The sequence below is a fragment of the Aspergillus vadensis genome (assembly GCF_003184925.1).
Source record: "Aspergillus vadensis CBS 113365 unplaced genomic scaffold BO88scaffold_15, whole genome shotgun sequence".
NCBI classification, from domain to species: domain Eukaryota; kingdom Fungi; phylum Ascomycota; class Eurotiomycetes; order Eurotiales; family Aspergillaceae; genus Aspergillus; species Aspergillus vadensis.
The window spans coordinates 540,534-562,311 of record NW_020292053.1 but is presented as its reverse complement, the minus strand read 5'-3'; the positions used below and the strand labels follow the sequence as shown (position 1 = coordinate 562,311).

The 21,778-nt window shown below is 53.5% G+C and overlaps 3 protein-coding genes across 3 annotated transcripts; 1 reads left to right on the top strand and 2 right to left on the bottom strand.

Annotated features, from left to right (window-relative positions):
- Nucleotides 1-218: 218 nt before the first annotated feature.
- Nucleotides 219-17,183, bottom strand: BO88DRAFT_464810 (peptide synthetase). The gene is made up of 2 exons (XM_025711356.1): nt 7,565-17,183; nt 219-7,501 (listed from the first exon to the last, which is right to left on the bottom strand). Exons 1-2 carry the CDS (start codon nt 17,012-17,014, stop codon nt 485-487), a joined length of 16,467 nt encoding a protein of 5,488 aa, XP_025561767.1. The 5' UTR covers nt 17,015-17,183; the 3' UTR covers nt 219-484.
- A 305-nt stretch (nt 17,184-17,488) lies between these two features.
- On the top strand, nt 17,489-19,027 carry BO88DRAFT_368003 (RTA1 domain-containing protein). Its single transcript, XM_025704095.1, has 2 exons — nt 17,489-17,991; nt 18,049-19,027. The coding sequence occupies exons 1-2, from the start codon at nt 17,657-17,659 to the stop codon at nt 18,674-18,676; spliced, it is 963 nt and encodes a 320-aa protein (XP_025561766.1). The 5' UTR covers nt 17,489-17,656; the 3' UTR covers nt 18,677-19,027.
- Nucleotides 19,028-20,498: 1,471 nt separating this feature from the next.
- On the bottom strand, nt 20,499-21,508 carry BO88DRAFT_436341 (uncharacterized protein; the record flags this gene model as incomplete). The annotated part of the gene is made up of 2 exons (XM_025709560.1): nt 20,499-21,244; nt 21,301-21,508. The coding sequence occupies 2 exons, from the start codon at nt 21,506-21,508 to the stop codon at nt 20,499-20,501; spliced, it is 954 nt and encodes a 317-aa protein (XP_025561765.1).
- Nucleotides 21,509-21,778: the final 270 nt, after the last annotated feature.

The following is a 21,778-nucleotide window of genomic DNA, read 5'->3' as shown; positions in this document are numbered from 1 at the left end:
TGAAATGGCTGGTATCAATCAATGATAATAGTTGTGCTGACAAGATATTCTTCGCTAGGTATCATATTTCAATAAGTTTTACAGATGTATCTGATACCTGGTACAGTTAAGCTCCAAGACGATAAATTTGATCTTAGTAACAGAAATCAAGCATTATGTCATGAGGGAAGATAAAATGTACGATCGGAATTAATACAGCCCACTTTTACGAATGAAGGGAGGCAGGCAGGCAGGCAGGAATTTCGATGCAGGACAAATCTAGGTATATGCAACTCCAATTTGGCAAGAAACAGAATAGGAACACAGTAGACACAAATGAGGGCACAGATAAACATAGACGTAAGGAAATGTGACACAGTAGTTAGTCTGACAGGTGCTGCATATCAAGGTCCAGCCTTGCGCAGCTTCAAGATTTCACACAAAAGGAAAATAACAGGTCCAGCCTGTTGACATCAGCGAGTGAACAATTCAAAGCCCAAATCCATCAACGTCCATCAATCATCTTCTTCACAGAAGCTTCAAACAAGTCCTTCACATATCCTGCCCGCTCATCCGTGAGAACATCAGACCAGTACCCAAGCTCCGCATCCACCTCTGTGACACCATCTCCACGACTGTGGATCTGCAACCCGAGCGACACGTCCCACGCAGTGGGATCCTCTGCCGAACGTAGCTCAACCTCGAGTTCGGTCCGCTCGGTGGCCTTCTGACCCACCCGCGACTCCATGTACTGCAAACTCATAAGAGAGTTCCATGCTGGGGTCTGCCACACGTCTTCCATCTGAGCCAGTCCGTACTGATGCTCCAGCGACTCCAGAAAATCGTCCCGTGCCTGCCTCAACACATCACCAATGGCCTTGTTGCTGAGATCGATCCGACACAAAAGCATTTGAATGAGCGGACCGACTGTCTCTGCTGCGCCGGTAAACGGTGCGTCCCTGTTAGCTGTCATGAAAGAGAACAGGGTCTTGTCCGATCCCGTGAGATGCTGTAGCACCATACCCCAGGCGGTTTGGAGGAAGGCCGCCATAGTGACACCGTGTTGCACGCAGAAGGCGGGTAGGCGGCTGGTGGTCTCCGTATCAAGGTTGATGGTCTTCGTCTTATGGACTCGGGGTTGCGCTGCCACAAGGGAAGAGGCATCGGTATGAGGGATAAGCGATGGACCTGCGCTCCGCGCGAAGTCTTGCCAGTATTCCGTGTCCTTGACTAGTGTCTCGCCTTGGCTCATGCCGTGCACCCAGACTGAGTAGTTGCCTAATGACGGGGCTGTGGTGGTGGGAAGCTTGTCCTCGTATGCCTGCATCAGGTCACGGAGGATCAGAGCGACAGAAACGCCGTCGGTAAGGGTGTGGTCTGTTTCGGTTTTGAAGGCGACCTTCTTCACCCCGTCCTTTGTGGTTGTACGGAACAAGGTGAGCTGATGGTGTGGCTTTCTGTTCGACAGGCTGTAGTTCACCGATCGGTAGGCGTCCATGCGAGCCGTCATCTCATCTTCGCTGGCGCACTCGATCACGGGGACCTCAGGGTACCAGTTTCGGATCACAATCTGGTCGTATGAGCCTGGCGAAGACATGCTGGGAAGGAAGACGGTTCGGAGTGCGGGGTGGCGTTGCACAACCTGGTGCCATGCGTCGCGGACTCTGTCCACGTCCACGACACCGTTCAGTGCATTCGCGTGGTAGGTGAAGTCCATCTCATATAGGCGGCGGTTGGGGTACTTTTCGCGCTCTGCGAGCATGTGTCGCTGCACTGGGGCACAGGGGTAAATCCCTTCAATGTTGTCGAGGGTGAGGCATTGATCCTGAGGCTGGTGCTGCATGGGTGAGGGTTTGGGGGTAGGGGGAGGGGTAGGGGTAAGGGTAGGTGCAGTGGGAGTAAGAGTGGGAGTTGGAGGCAGGCTTTTCACACCACTGAGAACCTCAATGGCAAGGCTGAGCGTTGATTGTGTCTTGGATGCCCACTCAACAATTCTGTCCTGGTGTTGCATGTGCTTGTTATAGGCCATGGTGACGTGAGCCTTACCACCCACAACAAGAGCCACGATGTCGAAAAGAGACCAGCGAGGAAGCTTTTCATCTTGAACCAACTGGTCGAAAGTCGCGCCGTCTGGAAGCTCGGCATGCGAGAGAAGGGCGTTCTCCGACCCAACTTCAGAGGAGCGGCCAAGGTAGTTGAACATGATTTCCATGTCGAAGTGCGACCCAAAGGCTTTGCGTCCCTTGTCAGAGAGGTATCTGGAGCTGAAGTAGGACATGCCGTTAGCGGGTAGGCGGCGGCGCAGATCCTTGACGGACTGCACGGTGGTGATAATGTCCGACTGGAGATCAGATACATGGAGTGGGCTCATAGTCGTAAACCACCCCACTGTACCGGAAGGATCGATCTGGTTGTTCCATGACTCGCGACCGTGGCCCTCGGAGAAGACTGGTGGTGCAGCGCGGTCGGGGAAGACAGCCGCGAAGGAGTGGAGAAGAGAGGCCAGAATAATGTCTACAGGGGCAGCGCCTGAAGCCCCTTTACTGACACTCATCAACTGGTTGGTGAGGGACTCGTCGAGCCAGAAATCAGTCATGACGGCGTCACAGTATCTGTTAGACTTCTTGCCACCCATTCCCCAGTACTCAAAGTTGGCCACTGGCATGTTGGTGTTTGCGAATGGTAGCAGTTCTCTCGGTTCGAGAGACTGTGCCATGTCCTTTTGAGAACGCAACCAACTCTGGAAAGACAGCGGAGCTGGGCCGGCCAAGCTGCCAGTGGCAATAGCCAACTCCAGGTCGCCCAGAAGAACGTGCCATGAAACCACATCCACCACCAAATGGTGAGCATGGACGAACATCAACTGCTTGCGCTCTGCACGAAGATTGTATACGCGGGCAGCGAAGACTGGGCCCTTTTCGATGTCGAACACACCGCCCATGTTTCTGAGTATGTTGGAGACTTGATAACCGTCTTCCACGTCTTCGACGCTAAAATGAAATGAATTTGCTGAATCTTCAGCAAGGTACTGATACCATTGACCGGCATCATTTCGAGAATACCGGGCGCGGAGCATCGAGTGCCGCCGAACAACCTGCACTAGCGCCAGTCGCAGTGCTTGAGGAGGCACGGAGTTGTTGACTTCCAGAAGAATGCTTTGGTCGAAATGACCGATGTTTGCATCCGCGGCAGATCCCACCAAATCGAAGTACATTTGTTGGATTGGCGAGAGTTCGAAAGATCCGTCTTGGACCTTCTTCACGGCTGGCTCAGTATATTCCGCTTTCGCTGCAAGCTCCACCAGGCTCTTACACCTGATAATGTCCAGCATGGAGACTGTGACCCCATCGGCGCGAGACTTGCTACGCAGCTGCATGGCAGCAACGGAGTCGCCACCAAGGGCCAGGAATGAGGAGTTGAGGTTGAGTGTCTCCGCGTTCAAGCCGAGGATCTTGCTGATGAGGTTGCACAGGATTTGCTCCACTGGGGTGGATGGGCGGCGAATCTCTTCTTCCTTCTTGTCACTGCCTCCCTCGCGTAGCAAGGAGGCATATGTCTCTTGATCAATCTCTTCCATCCACGCGTCAACGGTCTTCCGATCCACCTTAGAATTGGCGCTCAAGGGAACGGCCTCGACACCAATCCAGATCGTTGGCACCATGTAGCTTGGCACGTTTTGTTGCAGCAACTCACGAACAGAGGCAAGTTCCGTTCCAATCTTAACACCATGAGAGGCTTCATCCAGCACGATGATTTTGTTGGCAACGGGCGAGCTGGTCGACGAGACATCATGGAGACTCAGCATGGCTACAAGCTTGTCCTTGAGCGGCCCGTGGCGAGGAATGCGGGCAACAGCCTGACGCACTCTTTCGTGTCTCAACATTCCGTGTTCCACTTCGTCCAGCTCCATTCTTTGACCGTGGAGCTTCACTTGATTATCTTTCCGACCGGAGAATAACATGTAGCCGTTGGCGTCGTAGCGTGCCAAGTCTCCGGTTTTGTACATCCTGCGAGGCGAGGCACTCTTGTCCAGCCTCTTCGCCCAGGCTGGATCCTCGATGTACGCGGCTGCCGTCTTTGCGTCGTCCTTGAGATAGCCGCGCGAGACGAGGGGTCCCTCGACAACAATCTCACCAACGCAACCAAGGGGTACTAGTCTGTCGTGGTTGTCTGGATCGCAGAGCCACATTACACTGCCCATTGGGTTTCCGAGGCCTTGTGCACTTGTTTGCCGGGTTGTTGGCGGCGTCGCAGATGCATAAATGGTAGTCTCAGCTGGGCCCCAAATTATGATGAGGTTCAGTTTATCAGACCAGGTTTGGACGTTGTCCTGAGTGGGTGCCTCGCCACCGAGAACGAGCGTGCGCAGTGTCGGAACGGCTTCTGGGCGGAGGAGCTTGGCCACAGATGGGGTGACCGACATGAAGTTCGCCTTATATTTGGTGATGGCGCCGGGAAGTTCGTTCAATCTCTCCCATTCAGAAGGCGTGCAGATGGTGGCTCCGCGTTGGAGCGAGATGAAAATGTCGCCGAGACCGATATCGAAAGTGTAAGCCGAGAACTGGAACACCCTGGTGCCAGGGTTGACCTTGAATTGTGCACCGTGTGCTTGTGCGCTCATGCGCAGATTGCCGTGCTCGACAACAATTCCCTTGGGCCGACCTGTGCTTCCCGAAGTGAAGCAGACATAGACGGCGTTCGAGGGCTTGACCTTGGGTAGATCAACGTAGTCAACGTCGGGCAGGCGATCCAAATACGCTTGATTAATTGGGATGGTTGTAACAGCGGCATCATTAAAAATGCCACTGTGCTGTGGCGAGACCAATACAAACTCGGCTCCGATTGTCTTCAGGATTTCCTTTCTGCGGTTGGCCGGGTGAGTAGGTCCGAGATGCACAACGACACCTCCGGCCTTGATGATAGCTATAGTGGACACGATCGCCCATGCGGACTTGTCAAAGCACAGAGGCACCATGACTTCGAGTCCAACGCCTTTCAGAATAAGTGTCTTGGCTAGCTTGGTCGCGTAGTGCTCTAGCTGGGCGTAGGTCATCTCACCATCCCAGCCTGAGAGGGCGAGGTTATGAGGACGAAGTCGACTTTGTTCCGCAATGGCTTCGTGAACCGTCTTACCATCGATGGAACCCGCAGGCCATCTAGCGTTCCAGGCCTCGATCTGGGTAAAGTCACTTGGGCCGAAGATGTCGAGGTCACGAAGTTTGTTAGTTTGCACCTCGTCGGACGCCATGCGATAGAGCTGGCCAACAACGTGCTCGAATTGCTTGCAGATCCATTCCATCTGGTGTGTGGGGATAACGGTCGGGTCATGTCGTGCCAAAACGTTGACAGTCTCCCCGTTCTCTGCCAGATGACACTCGAAGACAATAGGATATGACCAGAATCCGTCCAACAGCTCGGGCATCTCTATCTCTGTGATGAAGCCTTTCTGGCTGGAATCCTCTCCGAACTCGAATAGGGTGGTGAAATCGAGAGCGGCTTGGACCTCCTTGCCCAACTGCCGAAGCGTCTGCACACCAGCATGTTGGTGCGGAATCATGCTGACAGATTGTTCTTGGACGCGCTGGAGGAAGTTGATGATGGCCTCGTCGTCGTTGAGCTGGATACGAACCGGTACTGTAGTCACGGTCGGCCCGACAACTTCAACGATGCCAGGGACAGCGCAGTCGCGACCTGATTGTGCCGCACCAAAGGTGATATCGTTCGACCCGGCATGTCTGGAGCTCACAATGGCCCATGCCGCTCGCAGCAGCGTTGACTTGAGGATTCCAGTCGGTTGCTGCTCGGGCGCCGGTAGACGAATGGTGTGAGACACGTTGGCACTGTTCTTGGCCTCGTATGTCTTAGAGGGCAATTTGGGGAAATGTGCGGGTGTTCCAGTGAGTTGATCTTTCCAGAAGCTGTCCGACTCGGATTGATCAACCTGAGAGAGATGGCGAATGAAGACATTATATCCTGGTCCCACCTGGTATTGCTCACCCTCATAGAACTTCTCCACAGCTCCAAGTAACACGGTCGCACTCCAACCATCATAAAGAGCGTGGTGGAGGGCCAAGACAAACTTGCGTGCCTCAATATCGATCGCAAAGGAGCACAGGCGGCCTCCGTACTCAATCATAGGAAGGCTAAAGGATGTCTCATCGGTGATTGTCTGCCAGATCAACTTCTCCTTGACCACCACCTGGAGAGACTCGGACGCGCGACCGAGAACAATGCGTGTCCGCAGGATCGGGAACACATCAGCTGCCTTTTGCCATGCTGCTTTGAATCGGTCAATGTCGAGATCGGCTGGCAAGTCGAAGATTCTTGTCGAGATGTAGGAGCCCTGTTTCCGAGTAGAGACCGCCATGAGACCTTCTTGCAACGCTGAACAGAGATAGATGTCTTCGATATCGCCCGACTCAACGTTGCATTGGCGAACGGCCTCCTGAATAGCGTCATCAACGATCTCTGGCTGGAGCAGAGTGAAAGGCGCAATATTTGCGTCTTGACTTTGCTCACTGCTTTCCCAGAGCTCGGCCATCTGATACAGCCGTGGCATACGGAACAAGTCACTCACTGCCAGTGCCTTGCCAGCGCGACGAGCCGCGGCTGCCAGTCGCATAGCCTGAATGGAATCACCTCCTCTGTGGAAGAAGTTCTCGTTGGCCGAGATTGACTCCTCTGGGAAGATCCCGAGAACTTCCGACCACAATCCACGGAGCCTTTTCTCAGCTTCGCTGGTGCATTCGCGACCTCCGTTAGAGTTGGAAGAATCGGCTTCATCGTCCAGAGCGTACTGTTGTCTTTGCTCTGACGAGAAAGACGCCGCAAGTGTTCGGAGCGCCTTGCGGTTCTTCTTCCCTGTCTGTGTCACGGGCATGGATCGCATGGGAATAAAGAAAGAAGGAACCATGTGGGGAGGGATTGTCTCCAGAAGGTGGTTCTTCAGGGCGACGAGCTGGTCACGAACGACGTCTAAGCTTTCGACATCCTCAGACGCATCAATTGACTCGGAGGCGGTATTGAGCCGTAAGAATGCCGCCAGAGCCACGCGGTCTTTGTTGCCATCCAGGAAGATCTTCTCAACAACGACAGCATCCGCATCAATGCCATGGGCCACGATGTTTTGTTCAACCTCGCTCAGCTCAATGCGCTGCCCACGGACCTTGACTTGACTATCCTTGCGACCAACATAGAGGATAGTGCCGTCTGCATCATACTTGACCAGGTCACCTGTCTTGTACATGCGCATGGTTTGGATGCCCAGGGCCCGCGCAAAAGTCGGGTTCTCGATGTAGGCAGCGGCGGTCTGTTCCGGATTGGCTTTATAGCCTCGAGTGACAATTGGACCTTCAACGCAGAGTTCACCTACGCAGCCGATTGCAACCAGACGATTGTGGTCATTTGCTTCGGTGATCCATGTCCGGCAACCAAGCCCGCGCCCGATGTTGTTCGGAGAGGAGGTTCCGGGCTGCAAATGCGAGACACTGGTCCAGATACTGCACTCCGAAGGTCCATATGACTGTTATGGGTTAGCAATGTGATTCTAGAAAAAGACATAAATATAGCAGTTGAGAGAACGCACATTGAGTAGTGTCACGCGAGATGCCCATCGGTCACACAGCCCTTGACTGATGGCCTCACCGCCCAAAGCCAGATACTTCAAGCCTGGCATCTGCTCCGGATCAAGTGTCTCTGCAGTTGTTGGAACGTGGAAGGACCAGTTCACTCTATATTTGTTAACAGCGCCAGCGAGGTCGCTAAGTCGCTCAGTCTCAGACGGCACACAAACACAGCCACCACGCATCAAGGTTGTGAAGACCTCCGAATTGGACACGTCAAAGACATGTGAGGCGAATTGTAGGGTGCGAGTATCCGGTCCCATTTGCACATGAGGTCCTTCGTAGTGCTGCATGGAGCACAAACCGCGATGCTCAATGATTGCGCCTTTGGGCTTACCGGTACTGCCGGATGTGAAAACGATCAGAGCTGCATTGGATGGTTGCACGGCAGATGTGACGCGGTCGGCTGTTGTTTGCTTGGGTATATATTCAAAACTGGCATCATCGATCGGCAGAACCTTTGGTGCCATGCCAGCGAACTTATCCGCGTGGTGGGGTGAACAAAGTACCAGGGGTGCTTGGACGTCCTGGAGGATATCCTGCATGCGAGCGGCGGGATATGCAGGGCTCAAGGCCGTGTAGCAACCGCCAGCCTTGAGGACGGACAACATGGAGACGACATTCCATTTGGACTTGTCAAAGCAAAGAGCGACAGTCACTTCTGGGCCGACACCGAGGCTTTGGAGATGGGCTGCGAGGCGTTCAGTCACCGCATCCAATTCCCCGAAAGTGAAGCTTCCGTCCCAGGCACACACGGCCTCAGCGTCCGGACGCTCCTCGGTTCGCTCCGCGACCAGTTGATGTATACATCCTTGTACTGTCTCAGGCAGATCACCATTCCACGTGGTAATTTCGTTGATGTCTTCGGGACTAAGAACTTGAATATCGCGAACGCAAGTCTCCGGTTGACTGGTCAGTTGCTGGACGACATGGTTATACTGGCTGAGCAGTCTCTGCATATCCCGATCAGAGATCAAAGTATGATCATATCGGGCTTCCACGACAATGGCTCCGTCACTGTGGTCGTAGTTGCGAATGACCAACGCATCCGTGTAAAAGCCCTCTGGCAGATCGGCGGTTACGATTTCCATTCCGTCGAGGGCCTCGCTGACGTCCGCGATGCTCGGCTCCACCGCGAAACGATGTCCCATGTTGTCGATTGCCGCACGAGCTTGCTCATTGAGTCGACGAATATTTTGCAGGCCGGTATGTTCAAACGGCATCATTGTCATACCCTGTTGGTGAAGGGAATCCAAGTACTGTGCGACCGTTGTCTCGCTGTCCAGCGGAACTGCCATGCGGAACGGGGAGGTTGTCATCGTGGGTCCATTCATGGTAGAGATACCCGCAACCGGGGCGTTTCGACCAGAAAGGGTCACGCCGAACAGGACGTCCGAGCTGTCCATGTGTCGAGCCACGACTAGACCCCATGCGGCGCGCAGATAGTTCGTCACCGAGATCTTGGTCCCGGTCGGGCGATTCAGCTGAAATTGCAAGCGACAGGCGCGATGAGGGACAACCTGGTGGCCTTGCGGTCTGGGTGGGAACTGGGGTGGTGCCTCGGCATTAGCAGGGAACTGCTTCTGCCAGTACTCCCTGGCAGAGCTGTCTCGCTCTTGATCCTGCAAGAAGCGGATGAATCCCTTGAAAGGGACCGGCTTGGGCACAACAGAACCATCGTGTTTCATGGCATGGGCAATTTGTTCGAATGTGATGTCCATGCTGAAGCCGTCGCACAGCGCATGGTGTCCTGACCACACGATGTAGCGTTCTCCGTTATGCTCTTCTACCAGGGCAAGGCGGATGAGCGCGCTTCCATAGGTCACTGGAGCGTTCAAATCCTCCTCGAGATACGCGGCCAGATTGTCGCTTTTGGTCCAGTTAACCGGGACATTCAATACCGCCTGGAGTAGTCCAGCGCCACTGACGCTCACAAAGCGCGTGCGGAAGATGGGTTCGGCGGAGGCAACGGCATCAAACGCACGGCGGAATCTAGACACGTCATAATTCGGGTCCGTGAGGCGCAAGATGCGTTGATCCTTGTATGCTCCGGTTTGTCGCATGGAAAGAGCAATGAGACCCTCCTGCAGTGGGGTGGACGGGTACATATCGACGATGACCTCGGGCCTGACACCACACTGTGCTCCTGCTTCGGCGCGAATTGTTTGCAGTGATGAGGTAGATGGCAGTGGGACAAGGTCAAATGCCGTCTCATTTGTTTCCAAGTCACCAGATTCATCGCCCATCCGCACGACCTGAGCCATATCGGACAAGACGGGATGCGCGAAGATGTCCGCGAAAGTCAAGGACATGCCTGCCACTCGTGCAGCACCTGCAAGCCGCATGGCAACGACTGAGTCGCCTCCCAGTTGGAAGAAGTCATCAGAAGCGCCCACCTTCTCTACAGGCAGATTAAGCACTTTACTCCAGGCAGCCTGCAGCTTCTGTTCACGGGGTGTCGTCGGTGCCCTCTTCGTAGTGTCACCCTGTAGCATGTAGCGGGAAATGTCGGACTCTGAGAGAGAGGCGATTATTTCACGCAGGACATTTTTAGCCAACTTGCCGTTCGCGGTTCGCGGAATCTGTGTTATGGGAATAAACATGGCGGGGACCATGTACTGTGGAAGGCTGGTTTTCAGGGCTCCCTTGAGGTCTGAAAACAGGCTTGTGAGTGTTTCAGTCATGGGAGTTGGCGAGGTGTCCAGCGGCTTTGATGACGACTCATCGACGAACTGAACGAAGGCTACCAGGGTTCGGTCCTGAGTTTGGCTGTTTGGAAGCATCACGGCATCGACAGACACTAGACTCGACTGGTCAAGCTGGGCAAGTTGTGCCTGAACTTCGTACTTGATGTGGTCAAGCTCAACGCGCTGGCCGTGAATCTTGATCTGACTATCCCGGCGGCCGATGATGGTCAGACTTCCGTCCCGGTTGAAACGACACAGATCACCGGTTCTGTAGAAGCGTCGGTTACGGTCCGGAGTCATACTCTTCGCCCATTTCGGGTTTTGGACAAAGGCTGCTGCTGTCTGCTCTGGATTGTTGAGATAATGACGGGCAAGCAGCGGACCCTCAAGCAGGAGCTCGCCCACGGCACCCAGAGGCATCAGCTTGTGGTGGTCGCTGGGATCGACAATCCATGCGTGGCAACCAAAGGCCTTACCGATGTTTGCCGGGCTTCCGTTCACATTCAATCGAGTGGGGGTACAAGTGACGGCAACAGATGACTCGGCTGGACCATAACTGTTGTAGAGCTCGACCGCCGGCGCCCAGATCTCAACGTTCTCCCTGGTAAGGGGCTCTCCAGCACTGAAGAGCCATCGGAGCTGAGGAACCTGCTCCGGGCGCATGAGACTAATAACCGTGCTGGTCAAATGGGCGTGGTTAGCGCGGAGGCGGTTCAAGGCGCCAGGGATATCGTTGACACGGTCCTCATCCGAAGGGACGCAAATGCAGCCACCGCGTTGTAGGGTCGTGAAGATGTCCTGGTTCGATGTATCGAAGGTGTAGCTGGCGAACTGAAAGACGCGAGCCTCTGGGCCGATGCGAACTGCCGGACCCATGAGATCTGACAAGGTCGCCATCGAGGCATGTTCCACCACTACAGCCTTGGGCCGACCTGTTGTACCAGACGTGAAGACGACGCACGCCGCATTGTTTGGCTGAATGGAACTACATGCCGGCCCTGACTTCGAAGGGAGCTTCGCAACAAACTCGGGAGTGATCGCCACGATGCTCAAGCTGTCGCATGCCTCGAACAAGTAACGATTCTGCGGTGCCACGCACACCACCGTGGCTCCCGCTTCTTGGACCAAGCCTTCCAGTCGCTTTCTTGGGTGTGTCGGATCCAGACCTACGAATGCACCACCCGCTTTCAGGATCGCAAGGCACGTCACGATGGTCCAACCCGACTTGGGGAAACAGTGTGGCACTACGGCCTCGGGACCTACCCCCAGGGCACAAAGGTAGTGAGCGAGGCGGTTAGATACCTCATCGAGCTGCGAGTACGTCCATTCGCCATCCCAAGCACACACAGCCTGGGCATCAGGCTGCACGCGGGCGAGTTCCTCGAAATTCGTGAAGATCAATCGGTTTGCCCGTGGCAGTGGGTAGGTGTTGAAGGACAATAGTTGATGCTTATGGGCAACGCCCACAAGGTCCACCTCATTGATAGAGGCATCCGGTCGGGTTATAATAGCTCTGACAGCACTTCCAAGCGCACTGGCAATATTGCTTGCCTGTTTAGCTGTCAAGTGATCGGTCCAGTGACGGAGGGAAGCTCGCGCCATGTTGGAACCGTTGAGCTGCACGTCTAGGACGATGGCATACTCGTCGGGTTCGTGATCCCCAATGTTTTCGAAGCTGAGTGACGAATCGGCCGGGCTGTCAACATCACGGTTTACCGTAACGATAGTGTTGAAAAGTGGGCTTCCTCCTGTCTTGAGTGCATGCTGGATGTTGGACAGACCAACGTGCTGGTGGGGCAAAGCGTTGACGTAGTCATCAGCAACAACTTGCACGGCGTCCAGCAGTGTATTGACAGTGGTGTAATTGGCACTTCCGTTCTCAGTTGCAAAAGACAGACGGCTCACTAACATAGTGAGGAAAGCACCCACTCCTTCTTGGATGCCCTGCAGGGGAGCGTCGCGTCCCGCCGAGAGGTAACCGAAGCAGACTTGCTCGGGCGACTCAGCATAGGCGCGGAGTACCAGGGCCCAGGCGGCTTGGAACACGTTGGCAGGAGTGACCGAGGCCTTCCGGCAGAAGTCGAGGAGTGCCTCATTGGAGACCCCTTCCTCCTTCAGGGGAACCGACACCACGTTCAACTGCCTCTTACCTTGGTTACCTGTTTCTAGGCTGGCCAGCCTAGGAACCATGGTCGCACTTTGACCCTTCAGGTACTCTGCCCAAAAGTCGATTGATGAGGCCAAAGGAGTCTGTCGGATATGGGAGATGTAGTTGCAGAATGGCATTGCTGGCTCCCATTTGGCGGCATGGCCATCATACGCCTGCAGTAGGTCACGGACAATGACAGCCGCGGATACGCCATCCACGATGGCGTGGTTGATCTCTAGCTTCATCACAACGTGGTTGGCTCCTGCAATGCGGCAGATGGACAGTCGATGGGCAGGTTCGGGTCCACTGATTGAAACCGGGTCTTGGTTGGCCAGAATCAAAGCGAAGTCATCAGCAGGGCAGCAGTCCACGATTGAGATATTGGGATCGGTGCGCGATAGCACAACCTGGTTGAACTGAGCCTCAACGTCGGCACTTTCAACGAAGATGGTCCGTAGAGACGTGTGTCGCTGCACAACCTCGCCCCACGACCGCGCAAGTCGCTCAATGGACACCGACTCCTTGGGATCGCGCGGGCGGAGTTCCGCAATATGGTATACATCATAAGTGTCATCCTTAGACCGGTGCTGGCTAAGCAACAGGTCCTGCTGCATGGGTGAGCATGGATAAATATCTTCGATAAACGACGTCTCGGGCCCAGGAATGAGGCCGATCTGAGGCAGTTGTTTGTTGATGATGTTATGGAGGGTGCTGTAGCTAATTCCGCCCAATAATGGAAAGTCTGATGGAGTGTATTCGACTGGGGCGTAGATCATCTTCATAACGAGGGAAGCAAGTGTTTCCTGCGCGGTCGCGATCCACGCTTTGACTTGGTCCTCTTGTACAACCTTCTTGTTGAAGGAGAAGGCGAGCTGAATATTGTCATCGATGACTTCCGCCACAACGGAGATGTTGCTGACCAAAGGAGCGGCGCCGGGAGCAGGAAGGAAGACAGGGCGCGGCTTAATCTGCACCAGGCTGCGAGGACCGTCAATCACGTTCGACAGATTGCGGTAGCGAAACGAGATCTCTGGGCTTTCAGTAGTACTTGACTTCATTCTCGCTTTCCGGGCGTCCTTGATTCCCTTCAGCATGCGTACTTGCTCGTCGGTCGTGCTCATATCGGCGGTGTCGAGAGCCATTAAACGGAGAGTCTCGAATCTACCAACGGTTTGGAAGAGGTCAATGCCAAAATTTTCAAACGCAAGTCCACGCTCATCCTCCCACAGAGCGAGTGTAGGCAGGGTCTCGCGGTCGCCAAAGGTTTGGCTGAACGAGAGCATCAGACTTGCCATCATCAAGTCGACAACGTGAGTCCGCAGTGGTCTGTGAACTTCGTCGCTCAAGAGCAGAGTGGCTGTCTCCTGATCAATCTCCACTGCCTGGTATTCCATGTCAACTTCTGTGGCTGCCAGAATGCGTGGCGCGACTGCAAACTCGGCACCCGATGACTCTCTTTCAACATTAACCCAGTTCTGGAAAGAGACTGGCTCCTCGGCTTCCTCGTCCAGAATAGGCCCGTCTGGGAGACTCAAGAAGGTCTGAAGCTGTCGGATGATGATGTTCCAGGAGGCAGCGTCGACCACAGCACTGTGGGCTCTCAAGACCAACAGTTGCTTTTCCGCTCCTGATACCAAACCAGCAGAGAAGATGGGTCCAGAGAGTGATACTGCATCGGCTGAGGCTGCGATGGTGGTAATATCTTCAGGGCGTTCTATGCGATGATGTTGGAAGCGGTAAGAACCCTCAATCTCAGAGTCGATCGTTTGCTTGACGGACACGGCGCCGTCCTCTACAATCTCAGCAAAACGCGCCCGCAACATGGAGTGGCGGGTGACAATAGCCTCCAGAGCAGCCTTGACGCGAGCAGCCGAAACACTACCATCCAATTTCAAGAGAATACTCTGGGTGAGGTGGTTTGCCGCCCTCCCGTCACCCAGACAGAATTGCTGAGCCCGGGAAAGTGGAAACGAGGCATCCAAACCGTTTGACTTTGGTTTCAAACCAGAAGACTTCTCCAAACGGCCAGCCAGATCTTTGACGCCTTTGCTCTTCATCATGTCCTGGACTGTAACATTCAAGCCGGCACGCTTGCATTGTGAGATCACACGCATGGCAGCGAGACTGTCGCCACCAAGCGCGATGAAACTCTTGTCCAGCGGCAGATTGTGAGCGGGAGTGTTCAGGGCACCAGCGAAAATGTCACGAAGGGCTCGCTCAACCTCTGACAGATCCAAGTCGGCCTCCTCATCCAAGGAGCGATTTTCTGACGAATCAGCACTGAGGAACCCTAGAAGGCGATTATACAGGCTCTCATCCATATCCAACAACCAGTTGAAAACCCGCTTGCGATCAAGCTTGGCGGACACCAACAGCGGCCATGCCTCAACCACGATCCATACGGCGGGAACCATGTATTCCGGCACACAGCCGCGTAGGTGGTTCCGGACTGCATCGGTCTGGTCCTTGACATCTGCTCTCTCATCTTCGAATAGCACATCAATGGGCGCATTGGGACTGCCAGCTTTGGAGTCCTGAGCGAAGTCTTTCAAGCATACAACGGCGACGATTTTCTCCTTGCACCGCCCAGCCTTGGGGAGGAACGCCGCAGCATGTTTGATGTGAGGGTGACGAGCGATGTTGTGCTCAATTTCACCCAACTCCACGCGTAGACCACGAAGTTTAACTTGGGTATCTTTGCGACCCAGGATCTGGATGGTGCCGTCAAGGTTAAACCGAGCCAAGTCACCGGTCTTGTAAAAGCGCATGGATCCGCTTTCATCCGACACGGTCGCATTTGATGGTGTCAGCGACCAGCCTTCGGTCCAGGTCGGGTTCTCAATGAAAGAGGCGGCCGTCTTTTTTGCATCATTCAAGTATCCACGAGCGAGAATGGGACCGGAGATCAAGAGTTCGCCGACGGCGCCCAGTGGAACGAGCCGGTCGTGGTTTTCGGCATCCACGATCCAGCAAAGTCCACCAACGGCGCGGCCAATATTTGATGGGTCGCTGTTTGGTTTTAAATGTGGATCGCCCGCGGCGGCAACGGAACATTCGGACGGACCGTACCCGTTGATAAGTTGCAGGTGTGGTGCCCATGTCTCGATGTCGACTTTGCTGAGTGGCTCACCACCGAGGGCGAGGGTTTTAAGCTTGGGGACCATCTCGGGTCGCAGTAGCTTGACCAGCGACGGCGTCAAGAAGGACCATGTAATGTCAAATTTGTCGAAGATGGGCTGGAGACCCTGGGCCATGCTGGCCATGTCTGGGGTGCATACACATGCACCCGACATAAGCGAAGTCATGATCTCCAGCATGCTCACGTCGAAACTGTACGAGGCGAGCTGCAAGACTCGACTCCCGCGAGAGATGTTGGATAGAGAGGCGTGTACGAGGGCACCCGAGATGAATGCCTTGTGCGGGATGAGACAGCCTTTCGGCTTTCCTGTGCTTCCTGAAGTAAAGATGAGGTAGAGGAGATTGTTAGGGGTAACGCCGGACTCGAGGATCTGATCCTCGACGGGCAAGGAGGCAGCGAATTGTTCGTCAACGACGATAGCTCGCACGCCCATTTCCTTTTCCCACGTTTCGGCTTGGCTCTTGGAGCTCAGCACCCACTTACCTTCGATTTGTTCCATGATATCTTGCCTGCGGCTGACTGGGTTAGCTGGGTCAATAAACACAATAGCACCCCCTGCTTTGATTACACCCAAGAGGGCCGCAATGGCCCAGCGGCTCTTCTCAAAGCACAAGGGGACAATAGATTCCGGTCGGATTCCCTCTTCTTGGGCTAGCCAGACTGCAATGCGATCGGAAATAGCGTCCAGCTCGCCATATGTGAAGCGGCCGTCCCAGGCGTCCACGGCGAGCATGTCCGGCTCCTCCTGCGCGCGCTGGCGGAAGAGAAGATGGACGCATGATTCGACCGTCTCCGGCAGCTGGACGCTATTCCAGGTCCAAAGCTTTGCCTTGTCGTAGTCACTGACTAGATCGATGGCGTCTAATCGGTCGTGACGCCGGTCGGGGTTGTTGATCAAATTAAGAACGTGCGCAAAAGCAGCGGCGAGGTGATCGGCTCGTTCTTGATCGATTGTAGTTGGCGCAAAACGCACCACAAATTCGAGTTTGTCGAATGGCAAGGGGATAGCCACGAGCTCAATTAGCGCGCCCGTAGCGTCAAGATGGCTGGGAGAGGAGGAGTTGAGGTAGGTCTTGTTGGAGGTGAGGGTCGTGATGGATTGTAGGAATGGAGAGGTAGCGGTTTCATTTCGTGAAGGCGCCAAAGGGACCTGGTCGGAGGCCAGCTCCTTCGTCGCTTGTTGTGTTTGTTGGATGAAGTCGGCAATCGTTGTTGCGCCGTCGAGCTGTGCGTTGCAGATTTGGTAGGTGGATTCAAGATCATCGGCCTCTCCCGACGCAGTGGCAGTGATGAAGCGAGTGTCTTCCTGCCCCGTATACTGCCCTACCACGATGCTCCAGGCAGCGTTGATCAGAGCAGCAATTTCAGTATCGGGGTTCTCGCGATGGGAGACGCCGATGTTCTCGACAAGGATAGTAGAAGTGGCTTGAGTATACATGGTGATAGAAAGTGGAGGTCTAGGCGTTAGGGCAAAAAGCGGTCGGTCGATTAAAGATAGTAGGATTCAGGCAGCAACAGTTTGGCAGCGTTTTACGGAAAGATGAATGGAAAATTCTAAAGTTAGGATACCTGAAGCTACTCCGCCTCTGGGTTATATCGTAGCCTAGGGCTGTATGCTCGACTACGGCGGTATTCACACCACGTGGGGCTTAGCAGTAAGGCTTATTATGATTGTTTAATCAGGTTAGCCTACGGCCCCTGCAGTGAAGGGTATGAGGCTGTGGTTTACTATTTGTTATGAATTTTGATGCCTATTTTAGAAATTCGATGCCTGTTTTCTTTGTTGGGGTTTAGACGCCCAAGAGTGGCTGTGGTAACATATCCCTGTCGCAGGATTTGCTTACTATACGGTTTCAGCCTATATAGTAAGCTGTTTCGGCCCCAACATCAGATCAACCTCTCACACTGTTCTCAGCATCCTCTGTCCACTGTTTCTTACTCTCAATTCTTACTTCTTACTTCTCTTAAGCTTATCTGGTTGTCTTTTAGCTCGCTTTTCTTCCTTCCTGGTGTCTTTTTCCCCAATCTCCACAACGAATTTTCTTTTCCCTTCTCATATCCACATACCCCATCACTCACCATGACTAACTGCACCACCGATTGGAGCAACGTCACGCTCGCTACTTTCAACCAGACTCTACTCAATGATACCTCATTGTGTACGAAATGCACCTGTCCTCTCGTCCTGGACGGCGAGCAGCTGTCATGGGTGCGATACTACCCGAATCTGGCGGGCAACGTCCTCTACGCAGCTCTCTTCGGCCTCTTTCTCGTGATGCAGCTTTTCCTCGGCATTCAGCGCAAGACGCGTGGATACATGATCGGCATGACCCTTGGATTGATTCTTGAAGTCTTGGGCTATGTCGGACGCATTCTCCTCCGCTACTCGATGTTCGAATTCTCGTGGTTCTTGATGTGAGTTTCCTGCTAGAATCAACAACTTAAGGCATTGAATCTAATAAACTATGACAGGTACCTCGTTCCCCTCACCATCGCCCCGGCTTTCATCTCCGCCGCTATCTATTTGACTCTGTCGCGGATTATCACAATTTACGGTGCTGAGCACGCCCGCTTCCGCCCGCAGGTCTACACCTACATCTTCATCACGTTCGACATCATCGCCCTGCTGCTGCAAGCCGTGGGTGGTGCCGTCGCCTCCATCGCCGACGCCTACTCGTCCATGCAGGACCAGGGTGTGCACGTCATGGTTGGTGGCCTTGCGTGGCAGGTGGTGTCTCTGTTCATCTTCTCGTGCCTGGCTCTGGATTTCTATCTACGTGTGAACCGTGCTAGCCGCAAAGGAGTCCCGCTCAACCCGGCGTTTGACTCTCTCCGCGCCCAGCGATCCTTCGAGCCCTGGTTCATTGTCTCCCTGTCTCTGGCCGTCCTTTTCATCTTTGTGAGGAGTGTGTTCCGGTGTGCTGAGCTACAGGGTGGATTTGGCGGCGAGTTGGCCAATGAGGAGATTACATTCATGGTGCTGGAGGGAGCGATGATGGTGCTGGCTTGCGGGTTGTTGACATTCTTCCATCCCGGCTTGATTTTGGGGGCTAGGGAGTGGGCGTTGGCTAAGTGGAGTCGCGGCGGTAAGGGGGCTTAGATTAGATTATTTTCTTTGGATGCGGCTCACGGCTGGGGATTGGGTGGGGGAATGTGACCGGGTGTGATGTGATGAGGTGGTTTACGTGGAAGAGATTTGTTTGCTTCCTTGCGTTCTTGCTTACGGGTATTAGGCTTAGGCTTGGCTGGGCTTGGCTTGGGTTTAGGTTAATTATTTTGGTTTTGTTTATCAGCCTTGCAGGTTGTTTGTGGGAAGGGGATGAGTGAATGACAGCTCAGAACCGAGTGTCATGTTAAGGGCTAGACCCACTCATGGGAAGAGATACCTTTTTGATTTTGTTGTATTCACTATTAGACTTGGAATCTGGTTAAAAAAGATACCTGCGTTGAGACGTGTTCTAATAATGAGATAAGAAATGGAACGAAAATCTTCCAACATGATTAACATCTCTTGAACCGAGCGTTTCGGGGGAATTAAGGGACGATCAGTGGAAAATTCCGTGGAATGAAAGTCTTACCTAAGAGAAGTCGGGGAACGGACTCTCCTGTCAGCAATCTGACACCCACTAATGCACGGTCCAAGCTACTCCAGGCATAGAGGACGTCGATCATCGCACGTATACGAAGTATGGGTCCAGTTGTTGGTTGCCAGTTGAACTAATTTCCAAGGTGTCATTCCCCTAGCAGAGGTTCGGGCGTTCTCTGAGGCTCTTTTCCAACAAGTGTTTCCCAACACGCTACTACGCCACGACACCTTCGCCCTCTTAGCAAACCCCTAATTAAATGTCTTCCGTACCGCGCGGGAATACGAATGCTAAGACGGCCCCCATGTTACAACCAGTAAATCCCCGCGTGGGACGGATGATTTCCTTATTAAACGGATGCTAACGTATGTGCGGGTGGTGCCGTTGGCCCGTAAAATTTTGGGGGTGGTAAGGCTGACCGTCGGGTATTGATTGACTCTTGAGGCTGAGGCACTCCTTTGTTCCGCCCGGACTGAACCTGACTCGTTGGCTTGGTTTTGGGGAATGTTGATCAATCTAAGGAGTAACGTGGTCAACACAGTTTCGCTTGCGATTGAGTTGCAGATAATTATTATTGTGAATTTTAATGTTAAGGAGTTTGTAATTTCTTTAGATATTATGACTTCTTCGAAGTTTAGTAGTAGTGCTGCTTTTCGCCGGTGGTGATAAGGTAGTTGTTAGGGCTCGTCGGAAAATATATATCGTGAATGTTGAATCATTAAGTCCTCACAGACTGCTTTAACATTATTACCCAGCACAACGACAACACAAAGCTTCGGCTTAACTCTAGACTCCGAAAGGACAATCTTACGAGTCTAATTAGCTTGCTAATATCTATTATGATTATAGGTTAAGCAAACAGACTTTGCTATAGGAACTGGGAAGAGTGAGATTATCTCAAGGTCCGTGCGCTTGGAGTCGCTAGGCGGTGTAACTTATCAGTCGTGTACTATTATTAGTCTATCTTGGAAGTGACAAGTAACCACCAATCAGAAACAAACTTCATTGTTGGAAACCAGGCCAGCCGTAGTTGGGTATTTGTAGTCTAATCAATCAGATCTGCCGCTAGAAATCAAACCGGGAGGACGCCTTCGCCAATGGACCCCACGAGATACCAAGACAAGCCATATGGACAAAGAACTCTAAAAAAACAGAAAGGAAAAGAAAAATATTAACACATCGCATGACTGCGATCAGTGGGTATCTTGGCGGTCGGTTCCTGGCACAGACCAGAAATTCCGCCCCTTCTTGGTGTAACCAACCAAGCCCCTATGCAATAATTGCTTCGGGTTTTGTGCGTTTCGTTCGGATTTTGTCCGACGCGGCCACGTGGATATGCTACAATCCCGCGTCCGCACCGTGTTCAATGAGCAATTTCATCATGTCTGTCCGCCCCGTAATAACAGCTCGTTGGAGTGGTGTGTAGCCCGCCCGGTCTCGGACATTCACAGATATGGGATAAGTCATTAGCAACAATTGGAGAGTATCAATTGTGCCGCGTGAAATAGCAATATGAATCAAAGGCTCGTCTGCCTCAGGATCACGGCTGGACAGGGAACAGCCCGAGGCGATTCGCCGTTGCGTGTCGGACATGTTGCTTGGCATTGAGCGCAGCATAGGGTCGACGTTGGGGGGCGATGGGGGCGGGAAAGGATAGTAGACATCGGACTCCAGCCATCGCATCGCGTTCTGGGCACTCGCTGTCGAGGCCATCGTCGAAGGCGATGCAGAGGTCGGCATACTTGTGACAGTCGCTGTAATGTCTTTGGTTTTATCGAAGCAATTGGTGAAGTCGTGGTCCAGGTCCGTCGGCCAACTCAGTCCATCGCCCAGCATCTCCTGGTCTGGGGACGGGAAATATGTACTCGGGGGGTCGCGGGGACCGGGAGAGACGCTGCTAGTACTGACTTGAGACGAGGCTCGCGTGGGACGGTCGTCCCCGTCGCTAGTACTGGCGCTCGCGCTGATGCTGCCGCTATTGCTATCGTTGGGGGTGCTGCTGTTGCTGTTCATGGCTTCTTGAAGATTTTTGACTTGGCTTTTGAGGAGCTCGACCTCTTTCGTGCGGTCGCGCATGTTTCGGCCTGGTAGACAGCGTTAGCTATGTTGTTCGTGAACAGCGAGTAGCTGATGTACTCACGGTATGCCCGTTGTGCTAGACGGTTCTGAATTCTCCTCCGCTCAGCGGCATCAGGGAGATCCTCCCAGCTCTCCCCTGGTTTCATCAGGTCGGTGTATGAATTATGCTTGGGACGTCCAGATGGTCGTCGAGTGTCAACGACCACAGGCAAAGTAGTTCCGTTTGACCCTACCAGAGGGTTCTGCTGTTGTTGCTGTATTTGATTCATTTTTTTCCTCCCTAGTTATCTATCCAGACCTGATATGGATGAGAGAATTGAATGTAGATATACATGATGAAGAGATACAAATAGGAGGTACTCGGCCCACTTTTAAATTTTGCTCTGCCCCGGATCTAGGACCACATGGCGATGTTCGAAACTAGCCAAGACGGGCGGCGGCATGGCACGCCTCAAGTCATCATGGCAAGGCTGGCTTGTGGTTGGGGGCTTCAAACTGGTAGGAACTCGTTATGAAATGCGCCCTACACTGATCTCCCT

Bases quoted from the DNA above. Each gene is read 5' to 3' on its own strand.
- BO88DRAFT_464810 (XM_025711356.1), bottom strand. From the start codon at position 17,014: ATGTATACTCAAGCCACTTCTACTATCCTTGTCGAGAACATCGGCGTC. The intron at 7,502-7,564 runs GTGCGTTCTCTC...AACCCATAACAG, and splicing joins CTCGCGTGACACTACTCAAT to TCATATGGACCTTCGGAGTG.
- BO88DRAFT_368003 (XM_025704095.1), top strand. From the start codon at position 17,657: ATGACTAACTGCACCACCGATTGGAGCAACGTCACGCTCGCTACTTTC. The intron at 17,992-18,048 runs GTGAGTTTCCTG...AAACTATGACAG, and splicing joins GAATTCTCGTGGTTCTTGAT to GTACCTCGTTCCCCTCACCA.